The 20370-nt window shown below is 44.0% G+C and overlaps 1 protein-coding gene across 4 annotated transcripts in view; it reads right to left on the bottom strand.

Moving 5' to 3' along the window:
* The window catches only part of LOC137547042 (Na(+)/citrate cotransporter-like), a 147464-nt gene that overhangs the window by 69744 nt on the left and 57350 nt on the right, over positions 1-20370 (bottom strand). For all 4 annotated transcript variants that reach the window (XM_068270179.1, XM_068270181.1, XM_068270178.1 and 1 more), the window contains one exon: positions 3755-3883. In XM_068270179.1, coding sequence (XP_068126280.1) covers positions 3755-3883 — 129 coding nt within the window. The remainder of the gene's footprint in view (positions 1-3754; positions 3884-20370) is intronic.

Genomic DNA, 20370 nt, shown 5'->3' with positions numbered 1-20370 from the left:
ACTTTGCACGCGAAGCAGCTGATTTTGCACATGAATTAATGCGCATAATACTTTACGCGCGCAAACTTTTACGCGCGCTAAAATAGCACGCGAACAGTATTAGCTTTGCCATGCAAACTACTTAGCACCCTAGTTTGCATGTGCAAAGCTTTTAGGCGTGCTAACTGGGTTAGCACCCTTTAGTGAATCAAGCCCTATGGGCCACATGCAATTCACCTTTTTCTACTGAGTTTTCTCCTGGGTGATATTCTCGCACCTTATCAATAAAATGCCTTTTAAGCCACCAGCAAGCAAGAAAATACTTGATTTTCAACTGAAGATTAAAATTCTCCTAGGAGAAAACTTAGGAGAAAAACTGAATTGAACAAGGCCCCATATATATCACTTGGGTGCTATTCACAACTTGGATAGAGTAGCTCAATAGAAGAGGGACAGTTAGGGCTCGTTTCCACTATAGCGAATCCATATGCGTTGTCCACATGCGGATTCGCACAGCCAATACAAGTGGATGGGCCTGTTTCCACTTGTGCATTGTGCAGAGCGGTTTTGTGTGCGGGGAAAATCTGCACGGCAGAGCCCTCAGAATTCGCTTGCGTGTGAAATGCAGGCGAGTCGCACACAATATATTTAATAGGGAAATCGCATGCGTTTTCCCCATGCGTTTTTTCCGCGAATTCGCATGCGATTTCGCATAGGTACCCATGTTAATTCACACAGGCAGTGACATGGTTAAAATCGCATTACCCTAACCTATGCGAAACCGCATGCGGAATCGCACCCGCATGCGATTTCGCCTGCGGTGATTCGCCGCGATTCCGTAACGCACTAGTGGAAACGAGCCCTTATACATAGGAGGCAAAAAAAAAAAACATACTGTGGCCTCAATTCACAGAGCTTTATCAAACACTTTATCAAACGTTTGATAATTTTCCTCATGGGTAAAACCTAATTTTGAATTCCCTAAGGTGTTATAGATTTATTGATCATTTCATCGTCGATAAAACATTCGATAAATCTATAACACCTAAGTGAATTCAAAATTAGATTTTACCCATGAGGTAAATTATCAAACGTTTTTTAAGTCACTTTATTATAGTGACATTAGAATACGTTAACCTATTTTGATTGTATTTGTTCACCTATTTTTGGTACTTGCAAAGTGCTGAAAAGTTATTCAAAATAGAAGTTGAAAAATGATGCCCTAGGAGAAAAAAGTTAATTGCCTATGGGTTATTATGTGTAAATACTAGCATTGACATGTTTGAGTTACTGGAAATATATGTTTATTTCTTCATCCATAAATATTGTTAAAGAGTTGCTGCCTGTGACTAATGGCTTCTGTTAATCCTAGGGAAGAGCTCAATTTTACATCAAAGTCATTTTTGAAATTTAAGTTTTCACCTGATTCAAAATTACACAAAATGCACAAGATGTAAGATACTCATTTCTGCAAAACTGAGAATTTCATTGAAATTGTGTATCCTCATTAGAGATGTAGCGAACGGTTCTCCGGCGAACGGTTCCAGGCGAACTTCGGTGGTTCGCGTTCGCCATGCAAAGGCGAACTGTTGCGGAAGTTCGATTCGCCCCATAATGCTCTATGGAGCAAAACTTTGACCCTCTACATCACAATCAGCAGGCATATTGTTGCCAATCAGACTGCACTCATGCCTGGAGCCCCCCCCCCCCCCTTATAAAAGGCAAGGTCCTTGTGCCGTTTTACTCACTCGTCTGCCTACACTAATTACTTAAGGGACAGATGCTACACACACTCTGCTAAGGAGAGTTTAATTAGGCTCTTGTATATTACTCACTACCTACACCCTCTACCCTCCTACCTATTCCCTCCTACCGGAGGGTCTCATCTGCCAGGGAATTATAGTATTTCAAAAGCCAGCTTACATACTGTGGCTGGGAATTGAACCCAGGTCTCACTGTGTGGTGGGCAAGTACCTTCACCGCTGTACCACCAACACTACTAACTGAAGCTAGCCTAGCATGTACCATTTCTGCTCAATCCAAGAGAAAAATTAGACAAGACAAATAACATTTATATCATGCTTTTCTCCTGGCGGACTCAAAGCACCAGAGCTGCAGCCACCAAGGCACACTCTATAGGCAGTAGCAGTGTTAGGAAGACTTGCCTAAGGTCTCCTACTGAATAGGTGCTGGCTTACTGAACAGACAGAGCCGAGATTCAAACCTGGTCTCCTGTGTCAGAGACAGAGCCCTTAACCATTACACCATCCAGCCATTGCTTAAGGATTTGTAGCCAGGCATGGCCTTGCCTTTTGTGTTCAACAGTTGTCCAAAGAGAACCCCAGATAGCCAGGTAGATTCTCTCTTGTATTTTTGAGCATAAATGGATTGAGCATAAATGGTACATGCTAGGCTGGCTTCAGCATGTAGTGTTGGTGGTACAGTGCCTGGCTATCTGGGGTTCTCTTTGGACAACTGTTGAACACAAAAGGCAAGGCCATACCTGGCTACAAATCCTTAAGCAGTGGCTGGAAGGTGTAATGGTTAAGGGCTCTGCCTCTGACACAGGAGACCAGGGTTTGAATCTCGGCTCTGTCTGTTCAGTGAGCCAGCACCTATTCAGTAGGAGACCTTAGGCAAGTCTTCCTAACACTGCTACTGCCTATAGAGTGTGCCCTAGTGGCTGCAGCTCTGGTGCTTTGAGTCCGCCAGGAGAAAAGCGTGATATAAATGTTATTTGTCTTGTCTCATTTTTCTCTTGGATTGAGCAGAAATGGTACATGCTAGGCTAGCTTCAGTTAGTAGTGTTGGTGGTACAGCGGTTAAGGTACTTGCCCACCACACAGTGAGACCTGGGTTCAATTCCCAGCCACGGTATGTAAGCTGGCTTTTGAAATACTATAATTCTCTGGCAGATGAGGGAGTAGTTAGGAGGGAGAGGAGAGCAGGCCTGTAATTGAAAATTGACCTCAAAATAGGGGTTTATGTGAAATCTAGTTTTTTGCCTGGGACTTTTGATGTGTATTTCACTCAATCATGTCTGCCTCCAGGTATTAGATCCCTTGAAACATGTTTTCTATCATTTTTCCAGCCGGTAGAATTTTTTCTATTTTTCAAAGTTTGCCTCCCCAGTAAAGTCTATTGCGGTTCGGGAACTTTTTCGCGAACCGAACCTTTCACGGAGGTTCGCAAACAGGGTTCGCGAACTGAAAATCGGAGGTTCGTGACATCACTAATCCTCATGCCTAGACTTCAATGCATTTGAACAAAACAGGCCCAATCCAATTCACTTTTTTCTTTTAGGTAATATTTTCACATTATAAATCAAATGCCCTTTAACAACCAGCAAACAAGGAAATGCTCAGAATAATTTTGACAGCATTGTTTCACCTACTTTTTGGTACTTTTTCAATTTCAGATTGCTGGAAAGTTATGTTAAACAGAAGATGAAAAATAATCTCTTAGGGGAAATCTTAGGGGAAAAAGTGAATTGGGACGGGCCCAATGTGTTTTCATACGTTTCTTCTTTGCAAAAATGTATTTACTGATGCCCATTGACTTGAATGCATTTGGCAAAAATGTGCTTTCTCGTGATCTTGTATTTTTTAGAGTGTTCTTATCTGTAGGAAAATGCATTTTCTCTTGCCGCTATATTTTTGTGTTAAACCTTTTATAAAAATTATGCTGAAGGGAAGATGGTCATATTTTCTCACCATATCAGACAGGATCAATTTGGTGTATAATAGAATATAGTAAAAGCATCTTGAAGTTTTACCTGCTTTGAATCCAGGATTGCAAACATTGGGAAGAAGAGGACCGGTAATAAGGCAGTGACTGCGAGGGGTATGACCTCTGTGCACCAAAACACAGCCATGAGGATAATTGTGTAGGCACAGCTTGCTTCCTAAAACAGAACACAGCATGAAAAAGGAGTTACAAAATATCATACATAATGCACATCATATTTAAAGAGCACCTGTATCGACTCATAGCTATAAAAAATATTCAGGATATCCAATATTTACATTAAATATCCAGGTTTCAGCATAAGAAACGCTTCTCGTAACTAGTGTTGGGCGAACATCTAGATGTTCGGGTTCGGGCCGAACAGGCCGAACATGGCCGCGATGTTCGGGTGTTCGACCCGAACTCCGAACATAATGGAAGTCAATGGGGACCCAAACTTTTGTGCTTTGTAAAGCCTCCTTACATGCTACATACCCCAAATTTACAGGGTATGTGCACCTTGGGAGTGGGTACAAGAGGAAAAAAATTTTAGCAAAAAGAGCTTATAGTTTTTGAGAAAATCGATTTTAAAGTTTCAAAGGGAAAACTGTCTTTTAAATGCGGGAAATGTCTGTTTTCTTTGCACAGGTAACATGCTTTTTGTCAGCATGCAGTCATAAATGTAATACATATAAGAGGTTCCAGGAAAAGGGACCGGTAATGCTAACCCAGCAGCAGCACACGTGATGGAACAGGAGGAGGGTGGCGCAGGAGGAGAAGGCCACGCTTTGAGACACAACAACCCAGGCCTTGCATGAGGACAAGAAGCGTGCGGATAGCAATTTGCATTTTGTCGCCATGCAGTCATAAATGTAATACAGATGAGAGGGTCAATAAACAGGGACCGGAAACGCTAACCCATCACAGATGTTCATTGTTCATGTTACTTGGTTGGGGTCCGGGAGTGTTGCGTAGTCGTTTCCAATCCAGGATTGATTCATTTTAATTTGAGTCAGACGGTCTGCATTTTCTGTGGAGAGGCGGATACGCTGCCGATCTGTGACGATGCCTCCGGCAGCACTGAAACAGCGTTCCGACATAACGCTGGCTGCCGGGCAAGCCAGCACCTCTATTGCGTACATTGCCAGTTTGTGCCAGGTGTCTAGCTTCGATACCCAATAGTTGAAGGGTGCAGATGGATTGTTCAACACAGCTACGCCATCTGACATGTAGTCCTTGACCATCTTCTCCAGGCGATCGGTGTTGGAGGTGGATCTGCACGCTTGCTGTTCTGTGTGCTGCTGCATGGGTGTCAGAAAATTTTCCCACTCCAAGGACACTGCCGATACCATTCCCTTTTGGGCACTAGCTGCGGCTTGTGTTGTTTGCTGCCCTCCTGGTCGTCCTGGGTTTGCGGAAGTCAGTCTGTCGGCGTACAACTGGCTAGAGGAGGGGGAGGATGTCAATCTCCTCTCTAAAGTCTCCACAAGGGCCTGCTGGTATTCTTCCATTTTGACCTGTTTGGCTATTTCTTCAAGCAGTTTTGGAACATTGTGTTTGTACCGTGGATCCAGAAGGGTATAAACCCAGTAATTGGTGTTTTCCAGAATGCGCACAATGCGTGGGTCGCGTTCAATGCAGTCCTAGGCCGAAGAGGTCATAGCCTAGGGTCACAAAACCTGTTTATTTGGGCAATTTCAATGGTGGCGCGTCTGACGTACATAAATCGCAGCAATGGCCGTTAGCAACGTCTGAATCTCACGAAATGTCTCATGCAGGTAGAAGACATATTGTTAGACTTGGGCTCCCTACATCTCTGCAAACCAGAGTTACAGGGCTCCAAATTTGGTAAAATCCCCCATAGCCTTTCATTGGGCCTCCTATTTACAGTTCCAAAATCTCACATCTTTTCAAAGGGCAATTACTCAGCAGTGGCAAATTTTCTAGCATTGTAGGGACCCTTAGGGGGAACATGACTGGTGAGTTTCGGGCCCCTAGGCCAAAGAGGTCATAGCCTAGGGTCACAAAAACCTGTTTATTTGGGCTATTTCAATGGTAGTGATGGTGGCGTACATAAATCGCAGCAATGGCCGTTAGCAACGTCTGAATCTCACGAAATGTCTCATGCAGGTAGAAGACATATTGTTAGACTTGGATTCCAAAGATGGGGTCCCTACATCTCTGCAAACCAGAGTTACAGGGGTCCAAAATTGGTAAAATCCCCCATAGGATTTCATTGCCTCCCTATTTCACTTTCCAAAATCTCACATCTTTTCAAAGGGCAATGGCTCAGCAGTACCAAATTTTCTAGCATTGTAGGGACCCTTAGGGGGAACATGACTGGTGAGTTTCGGGCCCCTAGGCCGAAGAGGTCATAGCCTAGGGTCACAAAAACCTGTTTATTTGGGCTATTTCAATGGTAGTGATGGTGACGTACATAAATCGCAGCAATGGCCGTTAGCAAAGTCTGAATCTCACGAAATGTCTCATGCAGGTAGAAGACATATTGTTAGACTTGGATTCCAAAGATGGGGTCCCTACATCTCTGCAAACCAGAGTTACAGGGGTCCAAAATTGGTAAAATCCCCCATAGGATTTCATTGCCTCCCTATTTCACTTTCCAAAATCTCACATCTTTTCAAAGGGCAATGGCTCAGCAGTACCAAATTTTCTAGCATTGTAGGGACCCTTAGGGGGAACATGACTGGTGAGTTTCGGGCCCCTAGGCCGAAGAGGTCATAGCCTAGGGTCACAAAAACCTGTTTATTTGGTCTATTTCAATGGTAGTGATGGTGGCGTACATAAATCGCAGCAATGGCCGTTAGCAACGTCTGAATCTCACGAAATGTCTCATGCAGGTAGAAGACATATTGTTAGACTTGGATTCCAAAGATGGGGTCCCTACATCTCTGCAAACCAGAGTTACAGGGGTCCAAAATTGGTAAAATCCCCCATAGGATTTCATTGCCTCCCTATTTCACTTTCCAAAATCTCACATCTTTTCAAAGGGCAATGGCTCAGCAGTACCAAATTTTCTAGCATTGTAGGGACCCTTAGGGGGAACATGACTGGTGAGTTTCGGGCCCCTAGGCCGAAGAGGTCATAGCCTAGGGTCACAAAAACCTGTTTATTTGGGCTATTTCAATGGTAGTGATGGTGACGTACATAAATCGCACCAATGGCCGTTAGCAACGTCTGAATCTCACGAAATGTCTCATGCAGGTAGAAGACATATTGTTAGACTTGGATTCCAAAGATGGGGTCCCTACATCTCTGCAAACCAGAGTTACAGGGGTCCAAAATTGGTAAAATCCCCCATAGGATTTCATTGCCTCCCTATTTCACTTTCCAAAATCTCACATCTTTTCAAAGGGCAATGGCTCAGCAGTACCAAATTTTCTAGCATTGTAGGGACCCTTAGGGGGAACATGACTGGTGAGTTTCGGGCCCCTAGGCCAAAGAGGTCATAGCCTAGGGTCACAAAAACCTGTTTATTTGGGCTATTTCAATGGTAGTGATGGTGACGTACATAAATCGCAGCAATGGCCGTTAGCAACGTCTGAATCTCACGAAATGTCTCATGCAGGTAGAAGACATATTGTTAGACTTGGATTCCAAAGATGGGGTCCCTACATCTCTGCAAACCAGAGTTACAGGGGTCCAAAATTGGTAAAATCCCCCATAGGATTTCATTGCCTCCCTATTTCACTTTCCAAAATCTCACATCTTTTCAAAGGGCAATGGCTCAGCAGCACCAAATTTTCTAGCATTGTAGGGACCCTTAGGGGGATCATGACTGGTGAGTTTTGCCACTGCTGAGCCATTGCCCTTTGAAATGGTGTGAGATTTTGGAACGGTAAATAGGAGGCCCAATGAAAGCCTATGGGGGATTTTACCAATTTTGGACCCCTGTAACTCTGGTTTGCAGAGATGTAGGGACCCCATCTTTGGAATCCAAGTCTAACAATATGTCTTCTACCTGCATGAGACATTTCGTGAGATTCAGACTTTGCTAACGGCCATGGCTGAGATTTATGTACGCCACCATCACTACCATTGAAATAGCCCAAATAAACAGGTTTTTGTGACCCTAGGCTATGACCTCTTCGGCCTAGGGGCCCGAAACTCACCAGTCATGTTCCCCCTAAGGGTCCCTACAATGCTTGAAAATTTGCCACTGCTGAGTAATTGCCCTTTGAAAAGATGTGAGATTTTGGAACTGTAAATAGGAGGCCCAATGAAAGGCTATGGGGGATTTTACCAAATTTGGAGCCCTGTAACTCTGGTTTGCAGAGATGTAGGGAACCCATCTTTGGAGCCCAAGTCTAACAATATGTCTTCTACCTGCATGAGACATTTCGTGAGATTCAGACGTTGCTAACGGCCATTGCTGCGATTTATGTACGTCAGACTCGCCACCATTGAAATTGCCCAAATAAACAGGTTTTGTGACCCTAGGCTATGACCTCTTCGGCCTAGGACTGCATTGAACGCGACCCACGCATTGTGCGCATTCTGGACAACACCAATTACTGGGTTTATACCCTTCTGGATCCATGGTACAAACACAATGTTCCAAAACTGCTTGAAGAAAGAGCCAGACAGGTCAAAATGGAAGAATACCAGCAGGCCCTTGTGGAGACTTTAGAGAGGAGATTGACATCCTCCCCCTCCTCTAGCCAGTTGTACGCCGACAGACTGACTTCCGCAAACCCAGGACGACCAGGAGGGCAGCAAACAACACAAGCCGCAGCTAGTGCCCAAAAGGGAATGGTATCGGCAGTGTCCTTGGAGTGGGAAAATTTTCTGACACCCATGCAGCAGCACACAGAACAGCAAGCGTGCAGATCCACCTCCAACACCGATCGCCTGGAGAAGATGGTCAAGGACTACATGTCAGATGGCGTAGCTGTGTTGAACAATCCATCTGCACCCTTCAACTATTGGGTATCGAAGCTAGACACCTGGCACAAACTGGCAATGTACGCAATAGAGGTGCTGGCTTGCCCGGCAGCCAGCGTTATGTCGGAACGCTGTTTCAGTGCTGCCGGAGGCATCGTCACAGATCGGCGGCGTATCCGCCTCTCCACAGAAAATGCAGACCGTCTGACTCAAATTAAAATGAATCAATCCTGGATTGGAAACGACTACGCAACACTCCCGGACCCCAACCAAGTAACATGAACAATGAACATCTGTGATGGGTTAGCGTTTCCGGTCCCTGTTTATTGAACCTCTCATCTGTATTACATTTATGACTGCATGGCGACAAAATGCAAATTGCTATCCGCACGCTTCTTGTCCTCATGCAAGGCCTGGGTTGTTGTGTCTCAAAGCGTGGCCTTCTCCTCCTGCGCCACCCTCCTCCTGTTCCATCACGTGTGCTGCTGCTGGGTTAACGTTACCGGTCTCTTTTCCTGGAACCTCTTATATGTATTACATTTATGACTGCATGCCGACAAAAAGCATGTTACCTGTGCAAAGAAAACAGACATTTCCCGCATTTAAAAGACAGTTTTCCCTTTGAAACTTTAAAATCGATTTTCTCAAAAACTATAAGCTCTTTTTGCTAATTTTTTTTCCCTCTTGTACCCACTCCCAAGGTGCACATACCCTGTAAATTTGGGGTATGTAGCATATAAGGAGGCTTTACAAAGCACGAAAGTTCGGGTCCCCATTGACTTCCATTATGTTCGGAGTTCGGCCATGTTCGGCCCGAACATCTAGATGTTCGCCCAACACTACACGTGACCCGTTCGGCCAATCACAGCGCTAGCCGAACGTTCGGGTAACGTTCGGCCATGCGCTCTTAGTTCGGCCATATGGCCGAACAGTTTGGCCGAACACCATCAGGTGTTCGGCCGAACCCGAACATCACCCGAACAGTGGCGAACACTGTTCGCCCAACACTACTCGTAACTATACACTGTGGTATATTGGTATGTAGCCCTGCTCTCTCAGTGATGTTTAGCCTAGGCTTGATGTCACACAGACTTTTGCCCCAGAGCACTATGGGAGACCAACTGACGTTACTGTTCGTGATACAAAGGGGAACAAAAAAATTCACCCAAAGTGAAAATAAACTGATGAAATAAACAATTACATCTGTCCTCCAACTCCAAAAAATGCTTTTTTAGATTTACCATGGTTTTATTTTGTATTTATACATTTACAAAGTAGATTGAATGTCTCTGCTCAATGGCAGTCTATTAACTGTCCCAGAGTTTTAATACATGAACTATTTACCTTTTTCTATCTCTCTGCTGCCCTAAGTTGTATTCTGACAGGAAAACTATTATGGCTGTAATTCTCTTATGTTTACTATATTCCCTACAAGGTTCAAGGTACTGAAAAGACAGAAGTTGCCCCTTAGATGCCTGAAAATGAACTCTTTCAGGCAGCAAAATAAAACAAGTAAAACAGACTGGTTATTAATATGTTTTGCACTGTACGAACACATGCTTATCTCATCATGTCACATGTCACCTCGAGTATAATTTAACAATGTCTTACATTTAACCAAAAACTAAATTTTAATAATGAAGCTTTGCACAATGCAAAATAATTAAGCATACATTTGGTAAATTGGCTACATCCATTTTTTACTGAAGGTCGACACAAAATTGCAGCCAGTATTTGGAATAAAGCAGCAAGCTGCAAGTCGTTTTTTCCCCCACAAACAGAAAAAGTATGCTGGGAACAAGTGCTCGGATTATCATGCATTCCCATGTGGTCAGTTTATTTGTAGAAAAATGCAGTTTTCTACATACACCGTTCATAAGGCCTGGGTTTTATAAAAGGATAATAATTTTCAAATAACAGTAATGTAAAACATGCAGTGGTTTAATAAAATGTATGTAGGAAAATATAGTGATAGACCGGTGTCTAATGAGACCATAACTATGCATATCAACAACAAATTAAAATAAATAATAATTATTCACATGCACCATGTCAACAAGCAAACACTGAATATTAGAAGAAAAATGATTGATTCTTGAGTGTATGTGAAAAAATAGAAAAGTTTAATATAATACAATAGACATACAATATAGTAGTGATAACATTAACCACCCTGGCGTTCTATTAAGATCGCCAGGGCGGCTGCGGGAGGGTTTTTTTTAAATAAAAAAAAAACTATTTCATGCAGCCAACTGAAAGTTGGCTGCATGAAAGCCCACTAGATGGCGCTCCGGAGGCGTTCTTCCGATCGCCTCCGGCAGCCAGAAGTAACACGGAAGGCCGCAATGAGCAGCCTTCCGTGTTTGGCTTCTCCTGTCGCCATGGCGACGAGCGGAGTGACGTCAGCCGCCTCCGATCCAGCCCTTAGCGCTGGCCGGAACTATTTGTTCCGGCTACGCTGGGCTCAGGCGGCTGGGGGGACCCTCTTTCGCCGCTGCTCGCGGCGGATCGGGCAGCACACGCGGCTGGCAAAGTGCCGGCTGCGTGTGCTGCTCTTTATTTGAGCAAAATCGGCCCAGCAGGGCCTGAGCGGCAGCCATCGGCGGTGATGGACGAGCTGAGCTCGTCCATACCGCTAAGATGGTTAAGGCTCAACACACACCAGACAATCTTGGTTGTTCAATCTTACCACTTTCATACAGTATAAGAGCTTATCCAATCAATCATTCAAGGTATTTACAATCTTTTGGCCCTTATACTACATAGATTTGGTAAATCTGTACAACCAAGATTGTATGGTGTGTGTTTAGCTTTAGTCTTCTTTCACACTAAGACATTGCGTTAGGTGCTACGTTAAGGTCGCATAACGTGCACCTAATGCAACGCATGGTGGTGGTGGCAGAGGACATTAGCAAAGAGACGCGTCAAGCGGCTCTTTGATGCGTACTATAGTACGCATGCGCTGGTGGAGACCATGTGAGCGGAACACTCCGCATCACGTGGTCCCGCCAGTGACGTCAGCACAGTGCAGTGAATATTAATTAGCCATGTGGCTAATCACTGTGCCTGTGCAAGCAGTCTAACGCTGCAAAGCCGCTCTAACGCTGTAGCATGCTGCACTTTAGATTGACGTGCAGCGTTACAATGTAACGTAACGTGGGCACTGTGAACAGCCCATTGCAGTTACATTGCTGTGCGGTGGCCTACGTTACAGGCTGCTCTAACGTGCGCCTGTAACGTCTAATTGTGAAAGCAGCCTAAAACTTCTGATAGATTATAATAGGAAAACCAAATACTTTTGCTTATTGCTGGTTTAAGTCAGCTCTTCAACTCAAGGTGTAGGGGACTGCAGGCCCACACACCGTCTTTTTCATGTGGATCCAGCTTGGTTATTCATTTAATCCTAGAGTATTTGGTTTTCCTATTATAATCTATCAGAAGTTTTAATGGTATCACTACTATATTGTTTGTCTATTATATTATATTAACAATTTCTATTTTTTCACATGCACCCAAGAATCAATCCTTTTTCTTCTAATATTTAGTTTAATAAAATGTAAGGAGGTTTCAAGTTTCCCATTTTTAAACATTTAGTTTAATTTGAAGGTCACGAAACTGAAACAAAGACTAGCTTAATACAATACATGGAATAAAATCAATTTACAGAACAAAAGTTAATATGGTTAAAATACAGGGGATCAAAATAATAACGACTACAAGTGAATATAGTAACATTCAAATTCAAACAACATATGAAACAATTATACAAAGATTTCATAATTATTTAGCTAAGTAGGGCTGAAGTTGACAATTACTAGCAACTTAATTATCTCTCCAGAATATAACTATCAGTAACGGGTAAGACTGCTCTCTGATGCTAGAGCCTAACAGTGTAACATTACGTAATTCTGCAAGTGAGGCCTTTGGTGAGTATAATTAGGCCCTTTCTGTGATTTCTGTGATGTATGTCTACAATCATTGTATTATACATTTTCTTTTGTTGATATGCAATTGTTTTTCAAAAAGACTTTATGTTATAATGATGACAAATTAATACAACTTTTGAAACAGAAATATTCTCTTAGAACACAAGATTCTACAACATTTTTTAATGCAAAACTGAACTGAAAATAAACTTATGACATAATCTTGTATGACGAATATATGCTGCACTGACACAATTAAACACTTGGGTAGAGGGCTCAACAACTGATTAACAGTCCCGGTGAGGTTGGGCAAGCCAGGTCGTTAACACACAGACAGATAAGGTACAGATTCAGGAGACAGATACGGAATCCAATGAACAGGCAGGGTTTGGCAACGGAGTATCAGAATAGCAAGGTACAGAATCAGGAGGCAAATACAGAGTCCAGGAACGAGCAGAGTTTGGCAACAGGATATCAGAAATAGCAAGGTACAGAATCAGAGTTCAGAAGAATAGTCAGGCAGGCAAAAGCTCATAACAAATAATACAGTTCAATATTCCTAATGCTAAGGTGTGAGCTCCTTGATGTCAACACCTTTGGAAACTATGCTAGAACACAGAAACAGACAAGGCCTGAGTGCTACCACATAGTGATCGCAACGCCAGACACCAGAGAAATGACCAGCACCCAGTATATATACTATAGCGCTCTCCAGCGCCACCCCTAAGTGCTGGACCAATGGAAGGTGGTAAAAATGTCAGCTGACCAGCTTGGTCAGCTGACTCTTCTCTGGCTGTCATATAGGCTCTGCCTCATTAGCGCGCGCGCATCCTTCTGAACCTGTGTGGACTAGCAGTCCCAGCCACACCAGACATGTTTTGCAATGTATCCGCTGATTCGGGCGCGGGGACGCCGCACTGCTCTCCAAGCAAGCGGCGGCTTCCCCGCATCCAACCACAGTGTCAGTAGTATTGCTATGCGCGCAATCCGCCGCATCCAACGCAGACTCCACCACTCTGCCCATGCGGCGGTTTTTTCGCGTTGTGCCGCCATGTTGGACGTGGCTCTGAGCACTCGCGGCGGCTTTTCCGCGTTTCCTCACATCCTTAAGCAGAAAAATGTCAGTATTCTTCCACCAAGTAACACCCCCAGTGGATTCAAAGTTCACATCCGAGAAGGCAACTTTCAGACTATTTCGAAGCAAGACACTACGACCTCACCCTCAGAAGTGGGCACTCACCCTTTATATCTTGTTTTATATGTGAGGTGTATTGATACATGAAAACTGTGCAAGAAGAAGCAGTCCTGAGAGGCGGGGCAGCTTAGATGACCACAGTGCACTGTGGACCCATCATCGAGTTGCACTGGCCCTGCATTCCCCACTTGCACCGCACCCTCCTTCTTTTTCATGCCACCCGGCTGGAAAAAATTCTTGGGAGAACACTGAAAGGGAACCTTAAGTGAGAGGAATATGGAGGCTGCCATATTTATTTCCTGTTAAGCAATACCAGTTGGCTGGCAGCCCTGCTGATCTATTTAGCTGCAGTAGACTGAATCACACTCCTGCAACAAGCATGCAGCTAATCTCGTCAGATTTGACAAAAAAGTCAGAAACACATGATCTGCTACATGCTTGTTCAGGGGTCTATGGCTAAACGTATTAGAAGCTGAGGATCAGCAGGATGCCAGGCAACTGGTATTGTATAAAATAAAATAAATATGGCAGCCTCCATATACCTCTCGCTTCAGTTGTCCTTTATGGGAGAGTGCCCACTTCTCAGGGTGAGGTGGTGGTGTCTTGCTTCTAAATAGTCTGAAGGTTGCCTTCTCGGATGTGGAAGTTGAATCCACAGTGGTGTTACTTAGTGAAATAAAACTCACATTTTTCTGCATAAGGCCTTGTGTTATCTATGTGCACTATCATAATATTGCATATTGGTTCATTGTATGTGTAGTACTAACGGTAAATAGAACACAAGTAACATAGAATAAAGTCTCTTTTTTTTTTAGTTTAAGATCTGAATTTTTAAGACTAAATTCTTAACAGCAGCCAAGACAGTTTGAAATCTGAAAACCTGCTTCATTAAGTTGCAAAATAAGCAAAAGTAGTGACTCTAAACTTTGAACTTACAGGGAACCTTAACTGTGAAAATAAAAAGAGCTTCACCTACCTGGGGCTTCTACCAGCCCCCTGCAACTGTCCTGTGCACGCACCGGTCCTCCACGATCCTCCGTTCCCCCGCCGCCAGCTAGTTTCATTTTCGTCAACTCAGAGTCAGCAGGCCACTGCTCCTGCACAGCCCTGACAATGTGTATCCTTGCTCGCTTTACCGTCTGCAATAGCGTCCTGTGCCTGCTGCAGAGGGCTGGTAGAAGCCAGTTAAGGTTTCCCAGTTAAGGTTCCCTTTAAACAGCAATAAACCTGATCAGCATTGTTTCCTCAGCCAATTAAAAGTGTTTTGACTTCTATTTACCTTTCAGGACATCAAGCTAAATTTGATTTTCTGTTGACTGCCTCATTTGCATGTTTTTTTTAAACTTGCGGTACAGTAAAACAAATAGGGAATTAGGTCAGGTTCTAACTAGGACCAGTACTATATGAAACTATGCTTATTTTATCATGTCAGATGCCAAATTCAGATACCCTTTAAAGAGCACATTTTTACAGAGCAAAAAGAGCTTTCATAGCATTTGTTGTGCAAATTGATTTTTAATAGATCTTGGGAAGGCAGGAAATGTTTGCTTATTAGCTGATTTTAATCATGTAGGCTTGATACCGTATGTTATCTACTCTAAGTTGTTTTAATATGTGTTGCATTATTTTGAGTTATAATTTGTGTAATGTGTATGAAAGACTGCTGATATTTAGAGATGGCCCGAACCTCCGATTTTTGGTTTGCGAACTTCCGCAAAAGTTCGGTTCATGCGAACTTTCGCAAACCGCAATAGACTTCAATGGGGAGGCGAACTTTGAAAACTAGAAACACTTATGCTGGCCACAAAAGTGATGAAAAAGATGTTTCAAGGGGTCTAACACCTGGAGGGGGGTATGGATAAGTGGGATAGACGCCAAAAGTCCTGGGGAAAAATCTGGATTTGACGCAAAGCAGCGTTTTAAGGGCAGAAATCACACTGAATGCTGAATTGCAGGCCTAAAGTGCTTTAAAACATCTTGCATGTGTATACATCAATCAGGGAGTGTAATTAGAGTACTGCTTCACACTAACACACCAAACTCACTGTGTAACGCACCGCAAACAGCTGTTTGTGTAATGACGGCCTTGCTGGACTGGTGCGCACCATGACCAGAGTTCAGGTGATGGCGGCTTTCCAGCCCATATGGTCGCCGGGCCGAGGTAGCTGAATGACAGAATAGTGACTGTCCAGCTGATCAAATTTGGTCTGTCCACAATGAAGCAACGGCCTTATTATCGGGGTGTGCCCCCCCCCGGTCTTTGCTTCATTGTGATACGCAAGCCCCTTCACTGCGGCAAGGTAATGATCACGAAGGGGAATTGGCAAATGTACATGCTTTTTGTTTTTTTTGTTGCAGCTGCAGTGCAGCCAGAAAAATTAGGCAGGCATGTACACGCACCAGAAAAATTAGTATAGCGGCCTTAAAAATTCAGGAATCCATCTGGAGTCCTGGACCCTATTGGTGGTGGCGGAGAAGGCAGTCAAGCGGCCTGCGGGCAGAGGTGCTGTGTGGGGAGCGACTTAGTCTTGGGGCAGGAAGTCACACGGCGTGCAGGCAGAGATGCTGTGTGTGGGGACTGACTTAGTATTCGGGCAGCCTGACCGTGCTTTGCAGACCAGGCATCTGTGGTCAGATGGACCCTTGACCCAACGCTGTGTGCCAGAGATGTCCCCACTTGCCTTTCAACATCACGGTACAGTTTAGATATCGCCTTTTTTGAGAAAAAATTGCGGCCTGATATCTTCCACTGCGGTTTGTGGATTTGCTTTTGTGTGCTGCTTTTCCTCAGGTGGTCATCCCATTGCAGTTTGTGCTTTGTAATCATGTGCCTTCGTAAGGTAGTTGTTCCTACGCGGGTCTTGGTCTTTCCACGGCTCCATTTTCGGTGGCAGAGAGTACAGATGGCTAAAGATGTGGCGAATGGTTCCCGAACCGTTCGCCGGCGAACATCTCTAAATCCATGGGCCTCTTACTACTTCCGGGTCGCAATGACCCGGAGTAGTACGCCTGCGCTGCCCGGCGGAGCGCGTCCTAGATCGCGCTCCTGTTGCCGGCCACTCTCTGCGCATGTGCGTGACGTCATGAGTGCGTGCGCTCACGTAGGTAGGTGGGTGCACTGAAGGGAAGAACAGGTAGTAGGTATATGCAGTGATGGATATTACAATGTGCACCTGGCACAGTAGTAATTATACCACCAAGGGGCCAAAGGCCAGCTGCGACTGACTGACAGGGCTGTATATAATGCAAGTGGGCCACACAAAAAAAAAATAGATCACAAGAACAAGATTAGCTCTCAAAAGAGCTGTTGAGGGGTGCTTTTTTAGCAATAACAATCAGCCAGGAGCAAGATAACAAGCCTACAAGAGCCTAACAAAGCTTTCCCTATTAGAGTCTGCTGCAGCTATCCCTTCTCTAATTAATGCAGGCACACAAGTGAGTCCAATGCCTGACGCTGCCTGCCTTTTATAAGGGGGGGGGGGGGCTCCAGGAGGGAGTGTAGCCTAATTGGCTACAATGTGCCTGCTGACTGTGATGTAGAGGGTCAAAGTTGACCATCATGATGCACTATGGGGGCAAACCAAACTTCCGGAAAAGTTTGCGGTTCTCCGCGATCGCGAACCACGGAAGTTCACCTGGAACCGTTCACCGGCGAACCGTTCAGGCCATCTCTATTGATATTATTAAAAACAAACAATGTCCTTTATTTTTTCATAGAGCATGAAAGAGTTAGAACAGCTGTCACGTGGTTGATGTCTGTGTCCTTACTGGAGATAGTGCCCCTAACTTTTTGGTATGGTAACTCCTAGGATTATAATGTCCAGGGTGTCACCGGGGAAGTGTGGGACAGCAATAAGACCTGATGTTTCCCCACTGTACTAAAAAGTTTATTTTGTGATTTTTCTCCGTCTCTATAAAAAAAAATCCCATTCTAAGGTCTGGATCAAATTGGCATAAAAGTTGGTCCGTTTAGGTGACCGTAACCGAACTGATCCTTATGGAGGTGAACAAATCCTACGTTAATTAATAGGATCCATTCACATTGATCCGTTGGCCCGGATCCGTTGTTCCTGTTCTGCTGAATGGACCACATGTTTTTGGGGGGGGGGAAGAGATCCAGATCAGAGGACTCATCACTTTCATGGCTCACTAACGAAACAGAGAGTCACGGATCAAAAACCGATGCACAATAAAAACTGATCTATTTCAAGGATCAGTTTTTAATTGGATCAGTTTTTGATCCGTTCAGTGAGAACCAGGCCTAAACCCCACTGGGAACACAAACAGGTTTTTTATTTAAAAGCAGCTTGTATGGAGAAAGAAGGAGAGTCAATGCTCAAAATGCTAGGTTTACCACAAAAACAAGAATCGGGAAGAATATCTTGTGGAAACACCAGTGGTATTTTACCGCATGAAGTAAAATCAGTTTGCTATTCTGGAAGATTTTAGTCACAATTTACCCCATGCGGTAAATTAGGTCATAAAATGTGCGGTATTTTACCAAAAGTTGGAATTCTCATGAAAAATAGGGGGCATGTTAGTACATAATTTACCAATCATTTTAAGTCCTGCCTGTACCCAGCGGTAAAGTCAGTTTGTCTGAATTTTGCAGTTTTTAGTGGTGTTCATATTCAGTTCCTAATCCTGTTTTAGTGGAATTCCTATTCAGGCTGTGTAATAGAGAAGAATACTAGAAATAAAACTCCAAATTTTTACTGGATTTTTTTTTAGGGGATGGCTATAAATATACTTTCCATATGCTGCTACATGATCAAATACACCTACCCCCCACCCATAAAAAAACACCTTCTAAAGTGTATTCTAAGTTATGGAGGACAATTAAAGACTATTAGGTACTTACGTATTATCCTGTCTGGAAAGTTTGGCAGCTTTTTGTTAAAGTTCTGTTTGCTCCCCCAGGAAGATCTGACCAGCCTGAGTTGGTATGATGCTCAGTTCCCAAGTTATGGGGTTTTGAAGGAGGGGTGTCCCCTGAACTTGACAGCAGAAAGTGAAATTACAGAAATACGGGACGAACCCGACATGATGATAAGCACACCCGGTAGGTCTTCTTCTTCCTTCGAAGCATAAATCTGTGTCTTCAAAACTGTCACCTGCCCTGGGTCTCTCATTACAGATGAAGGAGCAGCACAGCTATGCACCTTCGTCTCTTCTCTTACTGGCATGGGCAGGAGACTCAATTCCACTGTGCTCTCTGCAGCAAAGTGCAGGGGACACCCGTCCCCCAAAACCCCTCCCCTAACTTGGTAATGGGGCGTCGCATTGACTCGGGAGCCAGTGCAAAGGAACGCCGGGACTTTCAGCTTTCCAAAAATGGTTAGATCTGGCTAGGGGATCAAACAGAACTTATGCCCACTGAAATACCGCATGTTTATGCATTTTTCACATTTACTGCGCGTTTTATCACACATCTTACTGCGTTTTCAGAAATGCAGAAACATATTTCAAAATTGCCCCCCCCCCCCCCCCCCCCAAAAAAAGAGGAAAATACCGCATGAGGTATTTTACCGACAAAAAAATATTTACCTCACATAGCTGCCAGAATTGAGGCCAATGAAAGTACAATTACAACTCAAGTCAAATAGAAAATGTGCATCTAGTCTGACTTCAGAATGTTCTCTACTGATAAGATTAGTTTGTCAATATCATGTGTGCTTCACAGGTGTTTTGAAACAGAACAAATACTACAACTGACATCATATCTCTCGTCTGCCAAGTAGGTGACAGCAGCATCATGTACCACTTTTATCTCTGTCCATTTACATTACTCTTTGATCTCTTGTTTTATTTAAACTACACCTGTCGGCACAGACATACCCAGAATGCAGTTCTGGATTTCTTTCTAAAAAGTACTTGTTTACTGCAGTAATGCTGATGCTCTGACCACAACAAGTAATCATCAGATTGAGAAATTCAGAGTAAAGTTTCACCAGCTGGTGTTAATATATATGCCTTGGCTGTGATCACTGGTGTAGAAATAGGGGGTGCAGAGGTAGCGACCGCATCTGGTCCCTTGGGCCAGAGGGGCCCACTGGGGCCTTCCTTCATCCATCTTATTAGCTTTTTATTGGTGCTATGGTAATGATGAACTTTGCATTGAATAATGGTAATCCTTAACAAACAATTCCCTTACTCTGATTACACCTCTCTGACACTGCAGTTGTCCTTGGTAGGTTTTGGGGCTCCATATTAATAGAGTGCTTGGGGCCCCATGTGAAACTTGCACCGGGGCCCCAAGCTCCTAAGTTACGCCATCGGCTGTGATGAAATTCCAGTGTCCAACAGCAGGTGACCATCTGAAATGGTTTGCAGTTCCCTGTGTCACCTGCATTTGATGTCATGATCATTCATCCTTCCACCAGCAGGTGGCACCCTACAGAACAGATTTCTATTCCACAGTTTCTCCTGCAGGTAATAGCAGCTTGGTTCACTGTGAAATAACACCCATTCATCATTAGTATCAATCATGCAGCTCCTGTGGATTTCCTAGGTAGGTGTTTCTTATTTCTGGATAACCTGTTCCTGTAATCAGAACTTGCTGTTCCTATTACCCGGTCAACCCCATACAGTGTAGTATTCTTGAAGAAACTTTGCAATGACTGCCTCACTTGTATGGTAAGG

Source organism: Hyperolius riggenbachi, chromosome 2 (assembly GCF_040937935.1).
Source record: "Hyperolius riggenbachi isolate aHypRig1 chromosome 2, aHypRig1.pri, whole genome shotgun sequence".
Classification (NCBI taxonomy): Eukaryota; Metazoa; Chordata; class Amphibia; order Anura; family Hyperoliidae; genus Hyperolius; species Hyperolius riggenbachi.
The sequence above is the reverse complement of the archived record's forward strand: the minus strand, read 5'-3'. Positions and strand labels throughout refer to the sequence as shown.